The sequence below is a fragment of the Myotis daubentonii genome, chromosome 14 (genome assembly GCF_963259705.1).
Source record: "Myotis daubentonii chromosome 14, mMyoDau2.1, whole genome shotgun sequence".
Lineage (NCBI taxonomy): Eukaryota > Metazoa > Chordata > Mammalia > Chiroptera > Vespertilionidae > Myotis > Myotis daubentonii.
Genome location: NC_081853.1, coordinates 10,450,500 through 10,469,703, shown reverse-complemented (window position 1 = coordinate 10,469,703; position 19,204 = coordinate 10,450,500). Strand labels below are relative to the sequence as shown.

Below are 19,204 nucleotides of genomic sequence, written 5' to 3'. Positions count from 1 at the left end.
AACATGGATGGATCTTGAGAGCATTATGCTAGATGAAATAAGTCAGACAGAGAAAGACAAGGACTATATGATTTCACTTATATGTGGAACCTAAAACAAAACAAAATAAAAATACAAATAAAACAAAACTGAAACAGACTCATAGACACAAAGAACAAACTAATGTTTGCCAGAGACTGAGTAGGGTGAAAGATGGGTGAAAAAGTTGAAGGGGATTAGGAGGCAAAACTTTCAGTTATAAAATAAATGTCATTGGGATAAAATGCACAGCCCAGGTTATATGGTCATAATCCTATACAATAAAAGGCTACTATGCAAATAGACTGAACCGCGGAACAACCAAACAACTGGTCACTATGACATGCGCTGACTAGCAGGGAGTGTGTGCGGAACATGGCAGGCGTTGGCTGCAGCAGGATTGTGGAGCAGGTGAGCAGAGGCACCAGACCAAGGCTGTCGCTGTTCGCTGTCATCGGGGTGAGCCTCTGGTGGTTACTGAAAATTCTTTGCTCCTATGCGTTGTGGTCCCGCCTGGTGATTGCACCTGCTGCTTGCACCAGCCATGCTTGTACCTGTTGCTGGGGCCAGAGCCACTGCTCACACCCACTGCCAGTGCTGGCCCCGCTTGCACCCATAGCCAGTGCTGGAGCCACCACTGGCACCTGCTGCCAGTGCCCGGCGCTGCTCCCAATCGCTTGACGCCATCAGTGGGTGTGAGTGGCGGCTGCTGGCCCTAATTGCTCCTGAGGGCTTCTCTACTTCCCCCTGCTCCTGAGGGGCGATTGGGAGCAGGGGTGGTAGGAGCAGGGCTGCCAACAGACAAGGGACTGGGGCGCGGCAGGAGGGGCTGGGCAGGGGCACAGAGGATGAGCCAAGACCCGCCCCTGAAAGTACAGTTGACCCTTGAACAATACAGGTTTGATTTGTACAGGTTCACTTATATGTGGGTATTTTTCAATAAATACCTAGAGTACTATAAATGTATTTTCTCTTCCTTATAATTTTCTTAATAACAAATTCTTTTCTCCAGCTTACTTTATTATAAGAATAAAGTATGTAATACACATAACATGCAAAATATGTGTTAAGTGACTGGTTATGTCATCAGTAAGGCTTTCGTTCTGTCAACAGTAGGCTATTCATAGTTAAGTTTTTGGAAAGTCAAAAGTCATATGTGGATTTCCGATAGCACAGGGTTGGTGCCCTAACCCTCGCATTTTTCAAGGGCCAACAATGAGTTATTGCATGACAATTAAAATTCTTACATATAATAAGCACAATTCAAATTGTAATTAATATTACATTAGTGTTGTTCTTGTGGTTGTTTTCTGGAAGTACTGGGCAACCTTGTATGTCCTGCCTTTAACACTTTCTCATTCTGCATCAGCAGGGAAGAGAGAGCCCTCCTTTGCACCTGTGGTGCTCACTGATGCTACTTGCCAAATACTTCCAGTTCTCTCTGCTGGGCCCTTAGGAAGGCTACACTTCCTTATGTCCCTGCAGTTGGGGAGACTAGTTCTGCCCAATGGATTGTGAGATAAATGCTGGGATGAGCATTTGATTTCTGGTGTGAGACTCAACAGTCCTCTTTTCCCTCTCACATGGCAACTTAAGACACTAAATGTTGGCTGCTTCATCGGCCTGAGCCTCTGAGTAACTGTGAACTCTAGGGTCTTTGTCACCCCTCAGTGGCCGTGGAGTATGAGCAAGAAACAAGCTTTTGCTTCTTTTTATCTACTGAGAAGCTGGGCTCTTTGTCCCTGTAACCCATCTCGCTAGTCCTGGCCCTACCACATCCCTATTGATGGTGCTGTGGCTTTTAGCTGGTGGGACATTTGGAAATATCTGGGGTCATTCTGGTTTTCACAAATGAAGAGGTGTGTGTGCTACTGGTATCTAGTGATTAGAGGCCAGGGCTGCTGCCAACGTCCCAAAATGCACAGCCCCCATAAGAACAAATTACGTAGCAGAAATGTCAGTACTACTGCGGTCTAGCACTGAGCTTCCCTCATACTCCTCACCCTGTGACGCCACGCCCGCCAGGTCCCGCTCCCTCTCTTCAGAGAATGTGCCCGTACTGCCTGTGCGCACCACGGGACCAAGCTCATTTCTCACTGCACAGTGTGACCCGCGACCCTGTTCAGTGTTAGGCCAATGAGCTTTCCGTCACGAGGATTCTGCAGACCATCCCTGGCCCTGCCCTGCATCCAGGAACAAGCATCTTTCTCTCTGTCTTTCCACTGCAAGCTGCCTCCTTTGCCACCGAGTTATACAAGTCCCTGATGTCCTCTGGAAAAGTTACAGAGAAATCCATATTCCGGATCATTAAACATTGCAGTTTAAAAGCTTGGAAGGAAAGAGAATTTGACATAGGTATGAGATGTCCATTTGGATTAAGGCCTCTGACAGTCCAATACCTTTGGGCGATACCTGAGCTGGAATTCTAATAGGCCTCCTTCAGAGAGATTGATGCCATATTCGACAGGAGTTTTAAAATGACACGTCCAAGGTAAGAAGGCTAGTGGCATAGCCAAGATGAGACCCAGACTTCCTGTTCACTCCCAAGTCTTTTGTCCTTTTGTTGTTAATACATGTAAGGGAGGGGAGAGGGCTGGTGAGTGGCTAGTGATACACTCAGGGTGCAACTAGCTTGGCCTTCAACGTCTGGTTGCCCTGAGTTTTGTATTTTAACTTATCTGCCCTTCAGTGTTCTATATAACAGTTTAGTGCGAGTTGAGAAGAACATATGTAAAATGTTAGTGCAATGCCTGGCATGTAGTTATTTATTACAGCATTGCCAAATGCAGCCCTGAGAGGGATGCCCCAGAGGCGTGTAGGCTGTTGGCTGCTTTAAAGGCATGAAGAAACCTGGAGGAGAGGCAGGGAAGGGAGTTGGCAGAAACCGAACACAAATGTCACTATCATTTGTATGATAGTGTCTTAATAGTGTCTTACCTCCCAAACAGAGGGAACCCCAGTTTGTCATTGCAGCTTATTAATAACTTGCACCCGAAGTTGCTTTGCTTGGTTGGGATGCACACTCTCAAATCTCAGTCCAGTAAAGAGCCCCCTTCCCCAGGACAGCACTGTTCTGAGTCTAAACCTCTGGAAACTATTACAGGTACGATGACTCCTACTGGCACCAATTTTACAAAGTAAATAAATTACATGGTTTTTTAAACACATATTTATTGTGGGGGGCACTGGTAAGATAAGAATGAGTGAGATGATCAGGCGGGTTCCTGGCCTCGTGGAGCTCACTAGGAGACAACAATAAGAAAATAAAGTAATTCTAGCCATAAGCGGTTTGGCTCAGTGGATAGAGTGTCGGCCTGCGGGCTGAAAGGTCCCAGGTTCGATTCTGGTCAAGGGCATGTAGCTTGGTTGCGGGCACATCCCCAGTAGGAGGTGTGCAGGAGGCAGCTGATCGATGTTTCTCTCTCATCGATGTTTCTAACTCTCTATCTCTCTCCCTTCCTCTCTGTAAAATCAATGAAATATATTTTTAAAAAATAATAAAATAAAATAATTCTGGGTGGTCATTTGTGCTGGAAATGAAACAAATCAGGTGCTGGGTTCAAAGAATGGCCTAGGGATCAGACTTTAATATGCCACTTGGAGGTGGTGGCATTTAAGCTGAAACATGAAAGATGAGAATGTGGGAGAAGTGAATTCTAGGGGACAGGCCATCCAGGAGGAGGAAGCAGTGAGCACATCGTCCTCCATAGACGTTGTCTCACTCTGGACTCCCTCACAGTCCTGTGAAGTGGGCACTTCCGACATGGCCCCCAATGACCCCCACCTTGGTGTCCATACCCTTGTGTAATTCCTCCATCTTGTGTGAGGTCTGGGCTTAGTGTCTTGGTTCTCACAAATCAAACAGCCAAAGCCACAGCATGTCACTCCACGATCACATTAGTAAAGATTACGACTCCTGTCTTCCTAGCAGACTTTCTCTCTGGCTGGTGCAAGCTGCCATGCCGGACAGTCCCACGTGGCAAGAACGTGAAGCCTCAGTCCCACAGCCTTCAAGGACTGAATCCTTCCTACAACCACCGAGAATGTTTAGAAGCAGATCCAGCCCCTGTTGGGAAGATTGTGCCTCCAGTTAATACCTTAACTGTAGCCTGTGAGAGACCCTGGAAGAGGGGGCCCACCTAAGCTCTGCCCAGCTTTCTGACTCTCAGGAACTATCCTATATAATAAAAGGCTAATATGCAAATAGATGAATGGCAGAACAACCGAACAACCAACCAATTGGTCACTATGACGTGCACTGACCACCAGAGAGCACGAGCGCGGGACATAGCGGGTGTCTGCAGCAGGCAGCAGAGTGTGAAACATGGCAGGTGTCAGCTGCAGTGGGATGGTGGAGCAGGTGAGCAGGGGCACCAGACCAAGGCAGGGCACCGGTTGCTGTCATTGGGGTGAGACTCTGGTGGTTACTGAAAATTCTTTGCTCCCGCATGCCATGGTCCTGCCGGGAGCTTGCACCTGCTGCCGGCACCAGCCTCGATCGCTCGGCACTGTCAGCAGGTGTGAGCAGAGGCTGCCAGCCCAGATTGCCCCTCAGGGCTTCTCCACCTCCCTCTGCTCCTGAGGGGTGATCGGGGCTGGTAGCCACCACTCGGACCCACTGATGGCGCTGGCCTCAATCACTCTGCACCATCAGCAGGTGTGAGCGGGGCCAGCACCATTAGCATGTGGGAGCAGTGGCAGTGGGAGCAGGGCTGCTGGCAGACAGAGGACTGGGGGCCATGGTGGGAGGGGCCGGGCCGGGGCACAGAGGATGGGCCAAGACCTGCCCCTATGCCCACCATAGCCTCGTGGCCCACAGTTCCTTTCAAGGTGCATGAATTCATGCACTGAGTCCCTAGTGAGATAATAGATGTGTATAAATTTGGAGTTATATGTTACATAGCAATAGATATTACAGCATTCATTCATTCACTCACTGTCTCACTTATTCAGTAAATCTTTTTGAGATATGCTGCAGCCAGGCAGTGGCCTAAGTGCTAAGGAAACAAGATGCACTTCACAGTCCTCAGATGCTCACAGTCTTGCAGAGGGAGACAATGAGCCTGGTAATGGGTTGTAGGACAACTGTGCTCTGTGCTGTCCTAGTGGCTGCCCTGACTCATGGTGGGAACAGATAGAGAGACAACAACTCCTCCTGGAAGTCAGCAAAGGCAGGAAGTAAGGACACTGAGGCTCAAGGAAGGTAAGAAGTTGCCTAAAGTCACACAGCTCTTCCGATTCACTCTGCTCTGTCCAGACATGATGGAGGACATGTGTTTATCTCCAGTGTACAACCGTCTATTTCAATCTACAATTCTCAGACTGCTTATCTCTTATGCTTCTTGATAATCTTAAACCAAATCCATGTTAAAAAGAATCCTCTATTGCAAATGCAAGATAGGCAACGGGTTAATCAGGGCTCTGCGACAAAGATTAACATTACACTTCCAATTAACTTTCATAAAACAGAAATCAGACCACTCTAATCTAACTCATTACTCTGCATACATATGCCCATGGTTAGGGTCACACATCACTACACAGACAAAGATGCTGGTGCTGAACAGAAAAGGATTGAAACCAAGCTTCATGGAGGAATCTAATTAGCAGCATAGATTAGTTACGTAGAAATGTAACAAGGACAGTGAGCCAGAGTAGCCATGGATGCTTCCCAATTTGAGGAAACTTGCTTGAGAGCTCAGGTTTTTATTTCAGTTTCGATAATTTTCTAAACCTGCAAACTAGAAGGAGCTAATTTAAAGGCAATGATAAATAATCTCCTTTTAAAGTCATGCTAATTTGCTATTTTTATACAGAATTTTGTGCTTTTTTTCCTTCTGAGTTCACGTTACATATTACATTTAAAATTCAAATTTGAATAGCTCTTATTTATAAGATTTCCCCCCTTTTCTTCTCTTTCCTATTTCTTCTCTGTGCCCTTTCCCTCTTAGTTTATGAGGCATAGCATATTTATTTTGAAGTACATTTTATTCATGAGGCACAGGCACTGTAAACATACACATTTCAAGCATACACCTTGAATAATTTTGACATATGTGTACCAAGCAGACACCACCCAGCTCAAGATAAAGAACAGCCCCGAAGAACTGTGTAAGGATGGAAATGTTCTGTTCCATCACTGGGCAAAAGAGGATAGCAGGCATCTCAAATAATCTCTCTTCGTTTAGCTTAAACTGCAAACTCATCATTTAAACCCGGCTCAACTAGTATTTCCTCTATTTAGAGACTACTGACCAATCAAATGCCATTGTTATCTGAGATTTCTAAAGCCCTCCAAATGTTGAAGCTTACATCACTATATCACCATCCCCACTACTACCATCACCATTGCAACTAACTACCATGACCAACTCAGGCTACGTTTACTGAATCTCTATCATGTGACTCTTATTTCTACTCAGTAGCTATTAATCTATGTTTTATAGAAAAGTTCATGAACCCACTAAAGGTTAAATAGATTATAAATAACTGAGCCTAGATTCATACCTAGATATTTCTACAAACATTATCTCTACTACTATATTATGCTACCCTTATACATTACAGCTGTCTACAATGTTATAAATTGGCTTTGTATTGTGGATGGATTTTGCTTGCATATTAATTTTGTCCCTTCCAACTACATTGTATACTTCTTGAAGGCAAGATTTTTCCCTAGCACAATTTGATGGTTTGATTTCAAGAACTGATTCCAGAGAACCAGCCCAATCCTAAACATCATTATTCAACAGAGTGGAATTTTCCCAAGACATAGGAATTTGATTTTAGGTGGGAGCTATTATTATCTGATTTTGTATGTGCAAAACATGAGGCTCAGAGAGGTTAGCTAACTGGCACATGAACACAGAGTAAGTAGTAGAGGCAGAATGCAAATGCAAATGTCTGCAACTTTAGGGTCCTATTTTCTACGACTGGTGTTCAGTGTTCAATTTCTGTACAATATTAGAGTTAAATTATAACTATGCTGAAGGTTTTAGCTGTGAAATTCTACAAAGACCAACACTTGGTAAATGCTCAATCATGGGCCAAGTCTTGGCTCAAGTAGCAGTAATATAAAGGATGATTATTCTATTTTTTTTTAATGTGCATATGCCCAAGCTTGGTGCTAAGTGATTCATTTGTTAACTTATCATAGTCTCACAATAAATTCAGTAAAACACAACCTGTTATTTTTCCCATTTTACAGACAAGCACACTGACCTTAGGGGTGCTAAGTGGCTTGTCCAAGGTTGACAGCGCTAAGGAGCAGAGCCTGCAATGAGTCTGGTGTATGAAGAATCTGACAGAACGTACTTGGCTCCTGTGTTATATAACGATTGTCTTCAGTTCCGACATTGTAGACAATCGTCACTTCCCACTCTTTACACAATGATGAGCTAAGTTTTATGTTAAAACCTTTTGGATTGAAAAGGTAACACATCTTATATCCAAAGGGTAAGTTTATGGAAAATAAAAAGTTCTGTGTTATAATGTGATATTTATTTAATCCATGGGTCGACACACTGCCGCCCTTGCATCAGATCTCTACCAGCCGCCCGTTTGGGAAAGAAAGTTTTACTGGGTCTCAGACATGCCCATTCCTTATATATTGTCTAGAGCTGCTTTCGCTACAAAGGCTGTAGGATCCACAAAGCCTAAACTATTGATCACCCTGGCTTAATTCTTAATTTAAAATCTTTGTAATTTGAATTTTCACGTGTGCTTTTGTGGGTATGCCTTTTATTCTGGGTCCCTGGGCCTGCCAGGAAGGGGCTCATGCTCTGAACCACCATGTAGCTACTTTTTAAAGTCAGAGTTGGCGGGACCCACATGTGCAAGGACAAGACAAGAAAGACAAACACATCTGATCTTAACCATCCTCCAAACACTGTGGGGCTTTATGTCTGTTTTCAAAAATTAAACCAGAAAACACTAGCATTAATAAGATAAAACCTACATGAATGAAACAAGCACAAACCTAATTGGTCTCCACAGAGTGAAGACACTCCCACTAAAATCATAATTAGTTAATACACAGAATTGAGTCTTCCACTGATCTTCCTTTTACCCCAATAGATTTTAGAAAAAACAGGACCAGGCTTTCAGAATTTAGTAACACACACATATTCGTATAGGCAGGATGAGTAAAATTTCGACTTACCCTCCAGAACTTCCTATATCAATGAAAAACACTACAGATTTCAGCAACTGAGCTGAAGATTTTATTTTAGAGTCATGCAACCTTGAGCTAAATCCTGATTTTGCTGCTGACAGCTGCCTGACCTTGGAAAATTCTTTCACTTTTCTCTGTCTTTATTTTTTCCTTGCTAAAATATGGGTAAAATATGTAGCTTACAAATGTATGATAAGGCTTAAATATGATAATATATGTAAAGGATTATACTTAGTGCCTGGCACATAGTAAGTACTCCCACTTGGTGGGCAGCATTAATGTTCAAACTGGAGGTCAAAACACAGGTCACAGAGCCTCCCCGAATGGTCCATGAGGACCACTCACTAGCCAGGCAGGACACAGAACTCAGAGAGCGTATGCTTATTCTCAGAAAGGGTTCAAAGCGAAACATTTAACAACAGCATGTAAGCAGTCTACTATACCCCAATTCCCAAGTCTCTGCAAACTTTAGGTCTGAGTCGCTGGAGAAGCAGAAGGCTACATGTTGGGAGAAGAAGGTAAATTCAAGTCATTAGCAATGGGAGGTCTGGGTGGCACACGTCACAAAGCTTAGAAAACATCTCTATTTGCAAAGCTGTGTTAGATGGTTTATAATAGCTTCCATCATTAAGTGAGAGATGGCAAGCATAGAAAATACCATTTCTGTATGTCTTTTTCTGAAAGCACACCTCTTTAACACCTCTGATTACAATTTTGTGGTTCACTGCTTATGAACAGACTTGGAATAAAAGAGCACATTGATGGCTCCACTTTGGCAACAAAGGGAAGATTGCTAAAATGTCTATAGCAGTTTTGAAGGCTGCATAAAAATACCCACTTCCGTGTTCCTCAGATGCAGGAATACCCACCGCCATTCAATTTCAACTTCCCATTACAGTTAGTTTTTCAGCAACAGCAGGTGCAGCCAGATGGAAATATCTGGCCACGTGTCCCAGGAACAACTTATAGAGAAGAATTTCCTGATGACCCATCATAAAAAAATCATATGCCTTCAGAGAATTGTTGCTCTGGGAAATTAAATACTCTATCTGGCCCTGTCCCCTCCACATCTTTAATGCCTTCCAATTTTGTCTCTCAGAACAGAAGCGAACATGTTCATGGGGTATATGCCTTTGGCCTCTGCATTACTGATTTAGTTGAACATCTATTTTGTGGCAAGCATTGTGCTGAGTGTTGGCCATATAGTTGTAAATGCAACAGAGTCTTTCTCTTAAAGGGATAGTCATGGATGTGTGTGTGTGCACGGGTAGGGGGCAGGAGCAGTGATAGGCAATAAGAGAATGAATAAGTAATATAATATGCAAGTAATTTCATATTATGTGAAGTTTTATGATGGTAATAAACAAGTCACTGTCACAGAACAAACAAGGAGAAGCCTACTTTAGGCAAAGTGATGAAAGTGTGCTTCTCTAACAAGGACACATTTTAAATTGATGCTTGAAGAAGCCAGCCATATAAAGAACATCTAGATGGGGGAAGAACACTTGTGGCAGAAACCCTAGGACAACGTCCAGTGAGTCACACCCTATTATAGTCTCTCCTCCTTTCTGGGTAGAGCTTGTGTCTTGCTTCTGATCAATAGTATATGAGAAGAGTGAAGAGATTTTTCAGATGTTATTGAAGTCTTGAATCAGATGACTTTAATAGAAAAGGGTAATTATTCTGAGTGGGCCTGACTTAATCAGGTGATTCTTTTAAAAGAGGATCTAGAAATCAGATATTTGAAGCACTGGAGTCTCTCTCTCACCCTCCCTCCCTCCCTCCCTCTCTCTGTCTCTTGCTGGCTTTGAAAAATTCTACAGCTGTAAGGACATGAGCTATAAGGGAGCTTGAAGTGGGTCCTTCCTGGTTGAGCCTACAGATGAGAACACAGCCTACAGAACCATCCTTCTAGCTTTAACTTTCTGTGTCCCCGAGTGGAGAACCTAACTAAGTTGTGTCTGGACTTCTGACCTAAAAAAACTGTCAGATAACAAACGGGTATTCTCTTACGCCACTGAGTTTGTGATCATTAGTTACACAGCAATACAACCAATACAATATCTAAGCTGAACAAAAGCTGTAAGGTCATTGGGAGGTGTCTTGTGGTTAGCAAAGAGAAAGATGGTCAGAAGCTAGGTCATGGGGCATTCTATGATGAGTAGGGAGGTTTAGGCTTCATCTCCAGCATTTGACATTCGGTGCCTAGTGTATAGTAGGTGCTTAAAATATATATTCAATGAGTGGGTGAATTTATGACTAATGAAAGGTTTGTTAAATTAAAGTGTTAATACTAGACTCTCATTTCCAGCCCCCTGTGATTTTAACCCATTTTTCAGTGATATATTAATTAAAAAACCACTACATGCAAAGAACTGTATTGGTTTTAGAGGGCTAAGGAAAGTGATTAAGAAATAGAGGCCAGTCCAAGTGGCAAAATCTCAGCCAACAAATAGACCTCCTGGACATTTTTGGATTACAGACTCTACAATGCGGCATGGATACAACCCAGTAATCTGGGTCACAGTTGAACGCCTGCTAATTTGAGGTTTCTCTTCAGAGTCTAATAAACGCTCTGAAAATCTGCCAAGTGCTTATCAAGTCAAAGGAAGATGGCACTGTAATAAGATAACCACATCATCAAAGGCCACACTGGTGATGGTGTGGGGGAAAGGAAATAAAACGTTAAGAAAATTAGTAGATCAATGATGATGGGGAATTCAATTTTGAAAATGCAAAGATGTTTGTAGAGGGGAAAATTGTAACTCATGTGTCTCTAGTGAAGTCTCCCAGATTATGTGAAAAATCTCTAGAGATTCCGTGAAGATAAATGAAGAGAATGCTGCCATCTTCTATTAGCGTGTTATCCCTGCTGCCCCGTAGGCACAAATGCTGGCTGAGCAGAAGGTCAGTGTCATACAGCTGATGTTTCGAGGCGTCACAGGTGAGATCAATAACAAGACAATCAGAAATGCCAAACAAGAAGAAACAAGCCCCCTTGGAAATGAGCTGGGTTGCTCCCCTAAGAAGAGTTTATGTGCATTTAAAAACATATGGAGATGTAGACCTGCCTTCTTATAAAATACAGCTCAGCAATGTTTTTCAAGAGAACATGTGTACACGGTTGAGAATGAAGCAATTAAGAATAACTCATCCATGTGTCCTGCCTGGGAATTGAACCGTGATCTGATCACAGGTCAAGATAAATGCACTTCAAGGAGAAAAAGAAACAAACGGAGCCCAGCCGGTGTGGCTCAGTGGTTGAGCACTGACTTATGAACCAGGAGGTCATGGTTTGATTCCTGGTCAGGACATCTGCCCGGGTTGTAGACTTGATTCCCAGTGTGGGGTGTGCAGGAGGCAACCAATCAATGATTCTCTCTCATCATTGATGTTTCTATCTCTCTCCCTCTCCCTTCCTCTCTGAAATCAATAAAAATATATATTTTTAAAAATAATAACTTGTCCAGTTAAGCAGAGGGGTCAGAAGTAGCAGATACTTGGTACAACTGGACATCAAATCAACTCATTTTCAGGCCACTAAAAGGAATGGGAGGGATGGTGCATGGCATTTTTAAAACTTTAAAAACATACCATCATCATTATCATCATCACCATCATCATCATTAACTTTGCCTTTTATGAAGATGGCAAGAAGATCTTAGTCTCATTTCCCAGGTGTTCTAGCCATTCTCAAAGAGGCTAGCCTATTTTTTTTAATATATTTTATTGATTTTTTACGGAGAGGAAGGGAGAGAGATAGAGAGTTAGAAACATCGATGAGAGAGAAACATCGATCAGCTGCCTCCTGCACATCTCCCACTGGGGATGTGCCCGCAACCCAGGTACATGCCCTTGACCGGAATCGAACCTGGGACCTTTCAGTCTGCAAGCCGACGCTCTATCCACTGAGCCAAACCGGTTTTGGCTAGCCTATTTTTTGTTGTTGTTGTTAGATTTAGAATTTATCTCAAATGCCCCAATAGGGACATAATTAACTGCTTCCTCCCAGAGTCTAGGAAAATAAAAACAACACTGATTTCATAATAAGAGTTTCCAGTTATTTTACATTGGTTATTATGTTGAGTATAAGCAAATGCTTCTATGAGATAGGACCAAGCATTCTCAAATAAGCCAGAGAGACTGTAAAAACTCCCATATGCAAATATGAAGACTTTGTTAAGCCTCCTCACTTAACAAGTTTTGATAGACATGGTTCGAGTTACAATAGACAAGTAGAATATAACTGAGATAATTTCTCTGTACTAAACATCATTTCTCATTTGAGATGCAAACTGCAATTCCTGGAAGAACCTTACAGAGATCAGGAGAACCTTCAGAAGCAGCAGAAGTCAGATGACAGCTTCTCCTGGAATGCAACGTGCGTGAGAAGAAAATGTGTACATTTCTGGTTTTGGAAGCTCCTAGAAATTGCTTTGTCTCAGAGGAAGGTCCAGAAAATACAAAACAAAACGAAACAAAAAAAACAATTTAAACAGAGTGAGAATGAAAGCCATGTGATTTTCTCTTCTATAGCTTTGCTCCCCTGTGTTAAGAGAGTTCTGCTGAGTTCAGTGTGATATATGAGAAAGCGAGGAAATGAATCTATAATTTATTTTCTAAATTAATTATTGACTTAAGAGAGAGAAAGAGTGAGAGAGAGAGATTGATTTGTTGTTACACTTATTTATGAATTCATTGGTTGCTTCCTCTATATGCCCTGACTGGGGATCGATCCTGCAACCTTGATGTATTGGGACGATGCTCAAACCAACTGAGCTACCTAGCCTGGGCCTCAAATCTATAATTTTGGAAAGCTGATTGCAGGTCATGAGAAATGCAGACTTATATGAATGCTGTTCTGGTCAGTCTGGGGCTACTTTCAGGGATGGCCTCAGGGGCTCAGCAACCTCAGCATGTCAGGGCACTGGTCACCCCAGCCATGCCTCCCACATCACTGGGTGTGGATGATACATGAGGGCAGACTAATGAAGAGCTTCTGTTTCACTGGTTATATGTCACTTTAATGCATATTGGATGCTTTTTAAACTAATACTTCAAAGCTGTGATTTTACTTACATTCATTACTTTTGAAGAGAAAGATAGGCTTAAAAAGTGACTTAGGAGTTGGTTTAATTAGAAAAATTAAATAAGTAATCATACAGGTAGGACTTGGAAATGACAAGTATGAAGCGGTATATTAATGGCTGAAGTCTAGAAAACAATGCAGAAAATTGTTTTCTTCTTATCCCATTGTTTTGATAGTGTCTTTGCTGAGATCTTTGCTATTTGGTTCCATTTACAAAATACTTATATGGTTAAGGCAGAAAATTCAGAAACACAGAAAAGCACAAATGAAAATAATAGAAACCAACCACAATGCTACCACTAAAAACAAGCAGTTAGGATTTTGTTTTTCACCATCCAATTCTTTAGCCATAAAAGTAAAATCAAGCCTTCATACTCTGTGTCATAGTCTTGTTTTCCATTTTAAAAGAGCTAGAGAATGTTTCCCATGTGGTAAGCCTCCTTCTTCAACAACTATTTTACTGGCTGAAAAGTATTCTTTTATGTGGTTAACTCAACACTCTTGTACACACCTCGGAGTATTTGCTTATAACCAGTTCCTAGAGGTAGAGCTGCTTAGGTCAACAGGTTTGCCCTTTACAAATGTTCTTGGCTGAAAATTAACAAATTACTCTACAAAAAGGTTAAAATTATAAATTATTCCAATAGTCAGTGATGAGAATATCTATTTCTATAACATTTGCAATGTGTTATCATTACCATTGTTATCTTTCTTTTAAAATACTTGTATTATTTGCCAATATACTTACATAATTCAGATTATTAAAGACATGGAACATACAATTAATCAGATATTTAGGTTTCATTCATTTTTGTGTGGATTACCTGCATATGCCCTTTATCTTAATTTCTATTGATGTGAAGCCTGAAGTAATAATCAGACTTAGGTGTGAGACTAGAATATATACTAAATGCCTTAAGTATTCCTGTACCAAGAAGTACTGCACGTTTCTCACAATTCTCTTTTAGCTAAAGACACTCATTATTCTTGGGAGAGAGGCCATTATTTTTTATTGTATTTTTTTCTAACTCATGGGAAAGATTTTGAAAATATGAGTCAAATTAATTCATTTTTTAGGAGAATACAACAAACTATGGTCTACCCACATAGCCCTATTCAACAAGTTCAAAAATACTGAGATAAGAAATGGAATAGCAATGGATCCATTCCAATGATGCTAACATTTGAGCAAGAACTGAAAACACGCATAACACACTGTTGCAATTAGAAGGAAAGTTAATCCCTAGGATAACTGTTTGCCTGTCAGGGTTAGGAGCACTTGACTATCTCCGTAATTTCTAATCTTACTTACCACCCGGGTGGGTGATTGTCAATCTTTCTGGGCTCTGACAACCTACCTCCTTGTGGTGGAGAAAGTAGCATGGAGGTGCTAGATGGTAATACCACCTGCTTACACCATGAGGGATGCAGTAATATTTTAAATTGAAAAACAATTTAATTATATATTGAGGAGAATTTTAAAATATTTCTTGACCCATCAATGAAACCCTCTACCTTTGGGTTGGCAATCAGTGCTCTGAATTAATGTGGCCGAGGAGAAAACAGGATGTCAGAAAATCTTTAAATGTAATGTACATATTATATTATGAAATGCTAAATAGATTCCTACTTACTAACATACCCAGAAAGTTCTGGGTAAGCATAGGAGGGACAACAAGACCTTATTTACAAGTTAAAATAATCTGCTGTCATCCATTTACTAATTCAGTAGGCAATTATTGATCACTTGCTATGTGCAAGAATTGTTTCATGTACTGAAAATATTAGCAAACAATAAAAAGGTGAATGAGGCTAACTGGTGAAAAAATGAGCAGGGAGAGGAAAACAGATAATAAACAGGCAAAAACTGATGAATAAGAAATGGAAAATAGTGGTAAAGGCGATGATGGAAATAGTACCAGTGTATGGGATGGAGTGACTCGGTGAGGTGTGAGGCACGGGAGAACTTTAGATGAGTGGCCTTGGAAGGCCTCTTGGAGGAGTTGGCATTTAAGCTGTGCCAGTGTGCAAAGGTGTTGGCAAGAGCATTGTAAGCTGAGGGGAGAGCAAATGCAAAGGCCCAGATGAATGTGAAGTGCTAGGGAAATGGGAAGGCCTGTGAGTAAGCATGTGGGGAAAGCGGTGTGAGCGGCCCTGGCTCATGTACTGTCTCAAGCCTTAGAGAGGAGTTGGGGTGCCTTCTACGGGTGATAGGGCTGACATGATCCAGAAGATCACTCCAGCTGTGTTTGGTGGGTGCGTTACCATGGGCAAGGGAGGAGGCTGTATTACCAGTTGGGTAGACACTGTGGTTGTCCAGGCAAGAGATGTTGGTGCCTTGAACTAGGAGGTAGCCATGGAGGCAAAAAAAGTAAGCCTTAACATCCTGTAGCTCTTATGTCAATCATCTGTGGCACCGTTCTGATACTGCATTGACTTTTTGTCTCTTCCGGTGGACTACAATATATTTTAAACACTACCATTTATAAAGTGCCCCGTGATGCTCTGGGCTTTATACACATTGATTCCTTATAATAATTCCATCCCAAGCTCACGTGTGGGGAGGTTAACTATCTCCCTACAGCCATAAGCTAGTGAGGGGATCATATTAAGATTTAAGGTCTGTCTGATTCTGCACAAGGCACAAATCTTAGCCAATACGCTAGTGTCTCCATTTAACCTACCTTAAGGGCAGCGTTGGCGCAGGTGAACCAGGCCATGGCTCAGTTTCTCTAATGGTTCTCAGAAGGGGAGGGCAGCAAAATAACCAGGGAGGGGGGCTTGTGTTTAGAATGCCAATTCCATGGCCCTGCTCTGAGAATGCAGAAGCAGCATTTCTAGGGCTGGGGCTTGGACGTGTGCATTTAACAAATGCTCCCAAGTGCCAAGCACTAAAATCTGCAGAGATTGCAAAGCTGCCACTCAATAAATATTGGTTGTATGAATGCAGGAATACAATGGAGAGGTATGCAGGCAATAATATCTAGGGTAAGTACCTCACTCCCCCAACCCCCGATCCAGAGAAAACAGAAGCCCATTTTGAGCTGGGCCCAAGCAGAGCCTCAGCTAGCCCCTTCAGATCCACGCAGAGATTACTGATGTAACTAGCACAGGGGCCGGGCATACTCAGGCCTCTGGAAGCTTTCTATTGCAAATAGTTACTCTTGATGACCAGGCGGGAGGTCCACTGTCTCCCTAGCTGAGGAAGTACAAGTTCCTCAAGAGGACTGTTTTAAAAGCAAAACAATCTTTTCTTAAAAATCAATTAATTTGATCTTGTTGAATTTCTGACACATGGGAGCTAGGTCTTACTCATAGGGCTGACTCACCCTTAGCTACATTAAGCATAGTACCTAAGGCCCATGAGACTTCTAGGGGCTCACAAAATGTTTTAATTCTTTTTAAAATCAGAAGAAAACCATCCTATCCTGTTTTAGCCTGAATTACATTCAACTTTTACCAATGCAGTTGTAAAATATAATTTTTAATTGTTGTTGTTGTTTTTTTTAATCAAGAAATGGCCCAAGAAGGCAATGGTGTCTACAGCACACGGAAGTCATCACATGGCCCTGCTTACTCACCGCTCTGCGCCCAGGTGATAGGCAGCTTACCTGGCAGGCGTTGTACAAGAGCTGATGTTCAAACTTCTTGATCCCGAGAATGTTCTGGAACATCTCGTAGAGTTGCTCTTTGCTCAGAATCAGCTCAGAGGCTGCGCTGGCGGTCATCCGGGCCTGCTGCTTCCTCGGGTCCTCTTCCCCGCGGTAGATGGCATCGAACTTGGCCATCCAGGAGCTCAGCACCGTCTCCTTGCTGAGGCCATCGATCTCGGGGAGGCTGCGCACCCTCTTCTCGATGTGCTTCTTGAAGACCTCCCGAGAGTCGTTGGCGGAGCAGCCCCCACTCTGCACCATGCGGGCCACGCGGTCGCTCTTCAGGAACACCTGAGCGAGAACAGGGCCAGGAAAGACATCAGAAAGTCTGTCCTGGAGACCAGCTCACAGGCGTCACAGGAGGCCCGTGTGGTTACAGCCCCACCATCTCTCAGCTGTGCAAACTCAGAAGTCACACGTTTGGCTTGGGGTCCAAATGTGGAAAATGAGAATAACAACAGTACTTAGTGGAACTTAGCAAGGATCAATGAGACAGTGACATTCTGGGAGGCAGCATAAGGCATATAGACTCTGAGACCAGGCTGCCTAGGTTCTTTCTCTGCTATTTAGTGGCTATGTTTCCTTTCAGCAAGTTAATCTCTTGTACCTCAGTTTTCTCATCTCTAAATTGGGGATAATAGTTCTTCTACATCACAGGTATTTTAAAGTGAGGATTAAATGAGTTAATATATGATAAGCACTTTTTAAAATGGCCCATATTAATGCCTAATGGGTTGTGGTTGTTGTTATAATAATATGTAAAGCAACTGGCCTGATGTCCCCACGTAGCACTTAAATGCTAACCACTACTTACAGCTCATTTTAGCCTCTCAGTGATCCTGATCACTGTGGAAATGGAACAAATATTAAGCAAATCTGTATTTAATGTCCGTCTCCCTTGCCAAAATGTAAACGCCTCGTGCGCAAGGACTGTGTCCTTCTTGTTTCCCCAATGTCATGTGTCCCCAGTACAGAACCAGGCACTTGGAGAGCAAGTGCACATAGAAAGCAGGTGTTACATTAAGTCCATTTTGCAGACAGAAAACTGAGACTCCAGGGCGGGGAAGGGACTTGCTCTTGGTAACTCACACTGGCTGACTATAAATGCATGGCCTTGTGGTTCCTTCCTTCCCTAAGGGGCTCCCCTGCCTGGTGGGGAACCCTGGGTTGTTCTGTTGGTGCTGCCTGAGTCTTGGGACCGAGACATTCATTAATATCAGTTTGCTCTAACTCCAGGGCCCAGCACAGCCACATGGTTCTGGGGTGTAGACAAGGTGGAGAAGCGACTGCTTCCTATCCACAGGGGGTGGGGGTGGGGGGGTGGGGGAATACATCCTGACGTCTGTGAACTGTGTTCTGGTCACCCTTTAGAGGAGCATACGTGCCTTGTCAGAGGCAGAACAAACGTTCGCTCCTCATCTGGGTTCAGGAATCGCCCTTATTGGCCACGAGTTGGCATCGCTTGGGGCGCGTTTCGTCGCTGCTGCCTCATCACCAGGGCTCCCTTGGTGGCGAGCTGTCAGCCAGGGGGCCTGCGCTCACTGTGTGTGACTCCCTGCTCTCACTTAGAAAGGAGGGCTGCGGGCTTGCTTCATGGGCTAGAGGCCAGGCCCACTTGCCTGCACCTCAGTACTGGTCCTCAGCTGAGACCTTAGAGTTCATTTAAAAATCAACTTTAGAAAAAATATTCAAATGAGTCTGTAGGCCTTATTACCCGTAAAGAGCTGAAGAATTCACCTGAAACTCTGTAATGGTTAATACAGATGGTTTCTCCAACTAACACACAGTGTCTCGGTTTTAGATCTAGATCTCAAAGACCTTTCAAAATTTGAGGCAAATAGAGAAATATTGTGGGGAGGCAGGAGCTGTAAACCATGGTCCCAGGCCAGGTCTGCCACTAGCTTGCTGTGTGATATTGGGTGAATCACCTCCCCTCGCTGAATCTCCCGTTTCTAATCTGTACACTGAGGGAGTTGAACTATATTATTTGGGGGTTTGTCCTTCCAGCTGTGATATCTACACTCTTCTTTATGAACCTGGTCTTCTTTCTTTGAGCACTTAGAAGGTGGGAAGCACTGTGCCAGGTGCCAGGGATACGATGGTGAGCAAGACAGATGCAGACCCAGGCCGCAAGCCTCCATGACATCATCTTAATAATCCCACCCAAAGAGCGTTACAAGCTGGGACAAGTGTTATCAGGGAAAGTACAGGGGTCCGGCCTAGACCCAGGAGTCTGTTCTAGTGTGTGGTCAGGAAAGGCTTCCTGGAAAT

General features: G+C 43.1%; 1 protein-coding gene across 10 annotated transcripts in view; it reads right to left on the bottom strand.

Moving 5' to 3' along the window:
- The window catches only part of CADPS (calcium dependent secretion activator), a 447,566-nt gene that overhangs the window by 316,989 nt on the left and 111,373 nt on the right, over positions 1-19,204 (bottom strand). For all 10 annotated transcript variants that reach the window (XM_059663078.1, XM_059663082.1, XM_059663077.1 and 7 more), the window contains exon 3: positions 16,892-17,224. In XM_059663078.1, coding sequence (XP_059519061.1) covers positions 16,892-17,224 — 333 coding nt within the window. The remainder of the gene's footprint in view (positions 1-16,891; positions 17,225-19,204) is intronic.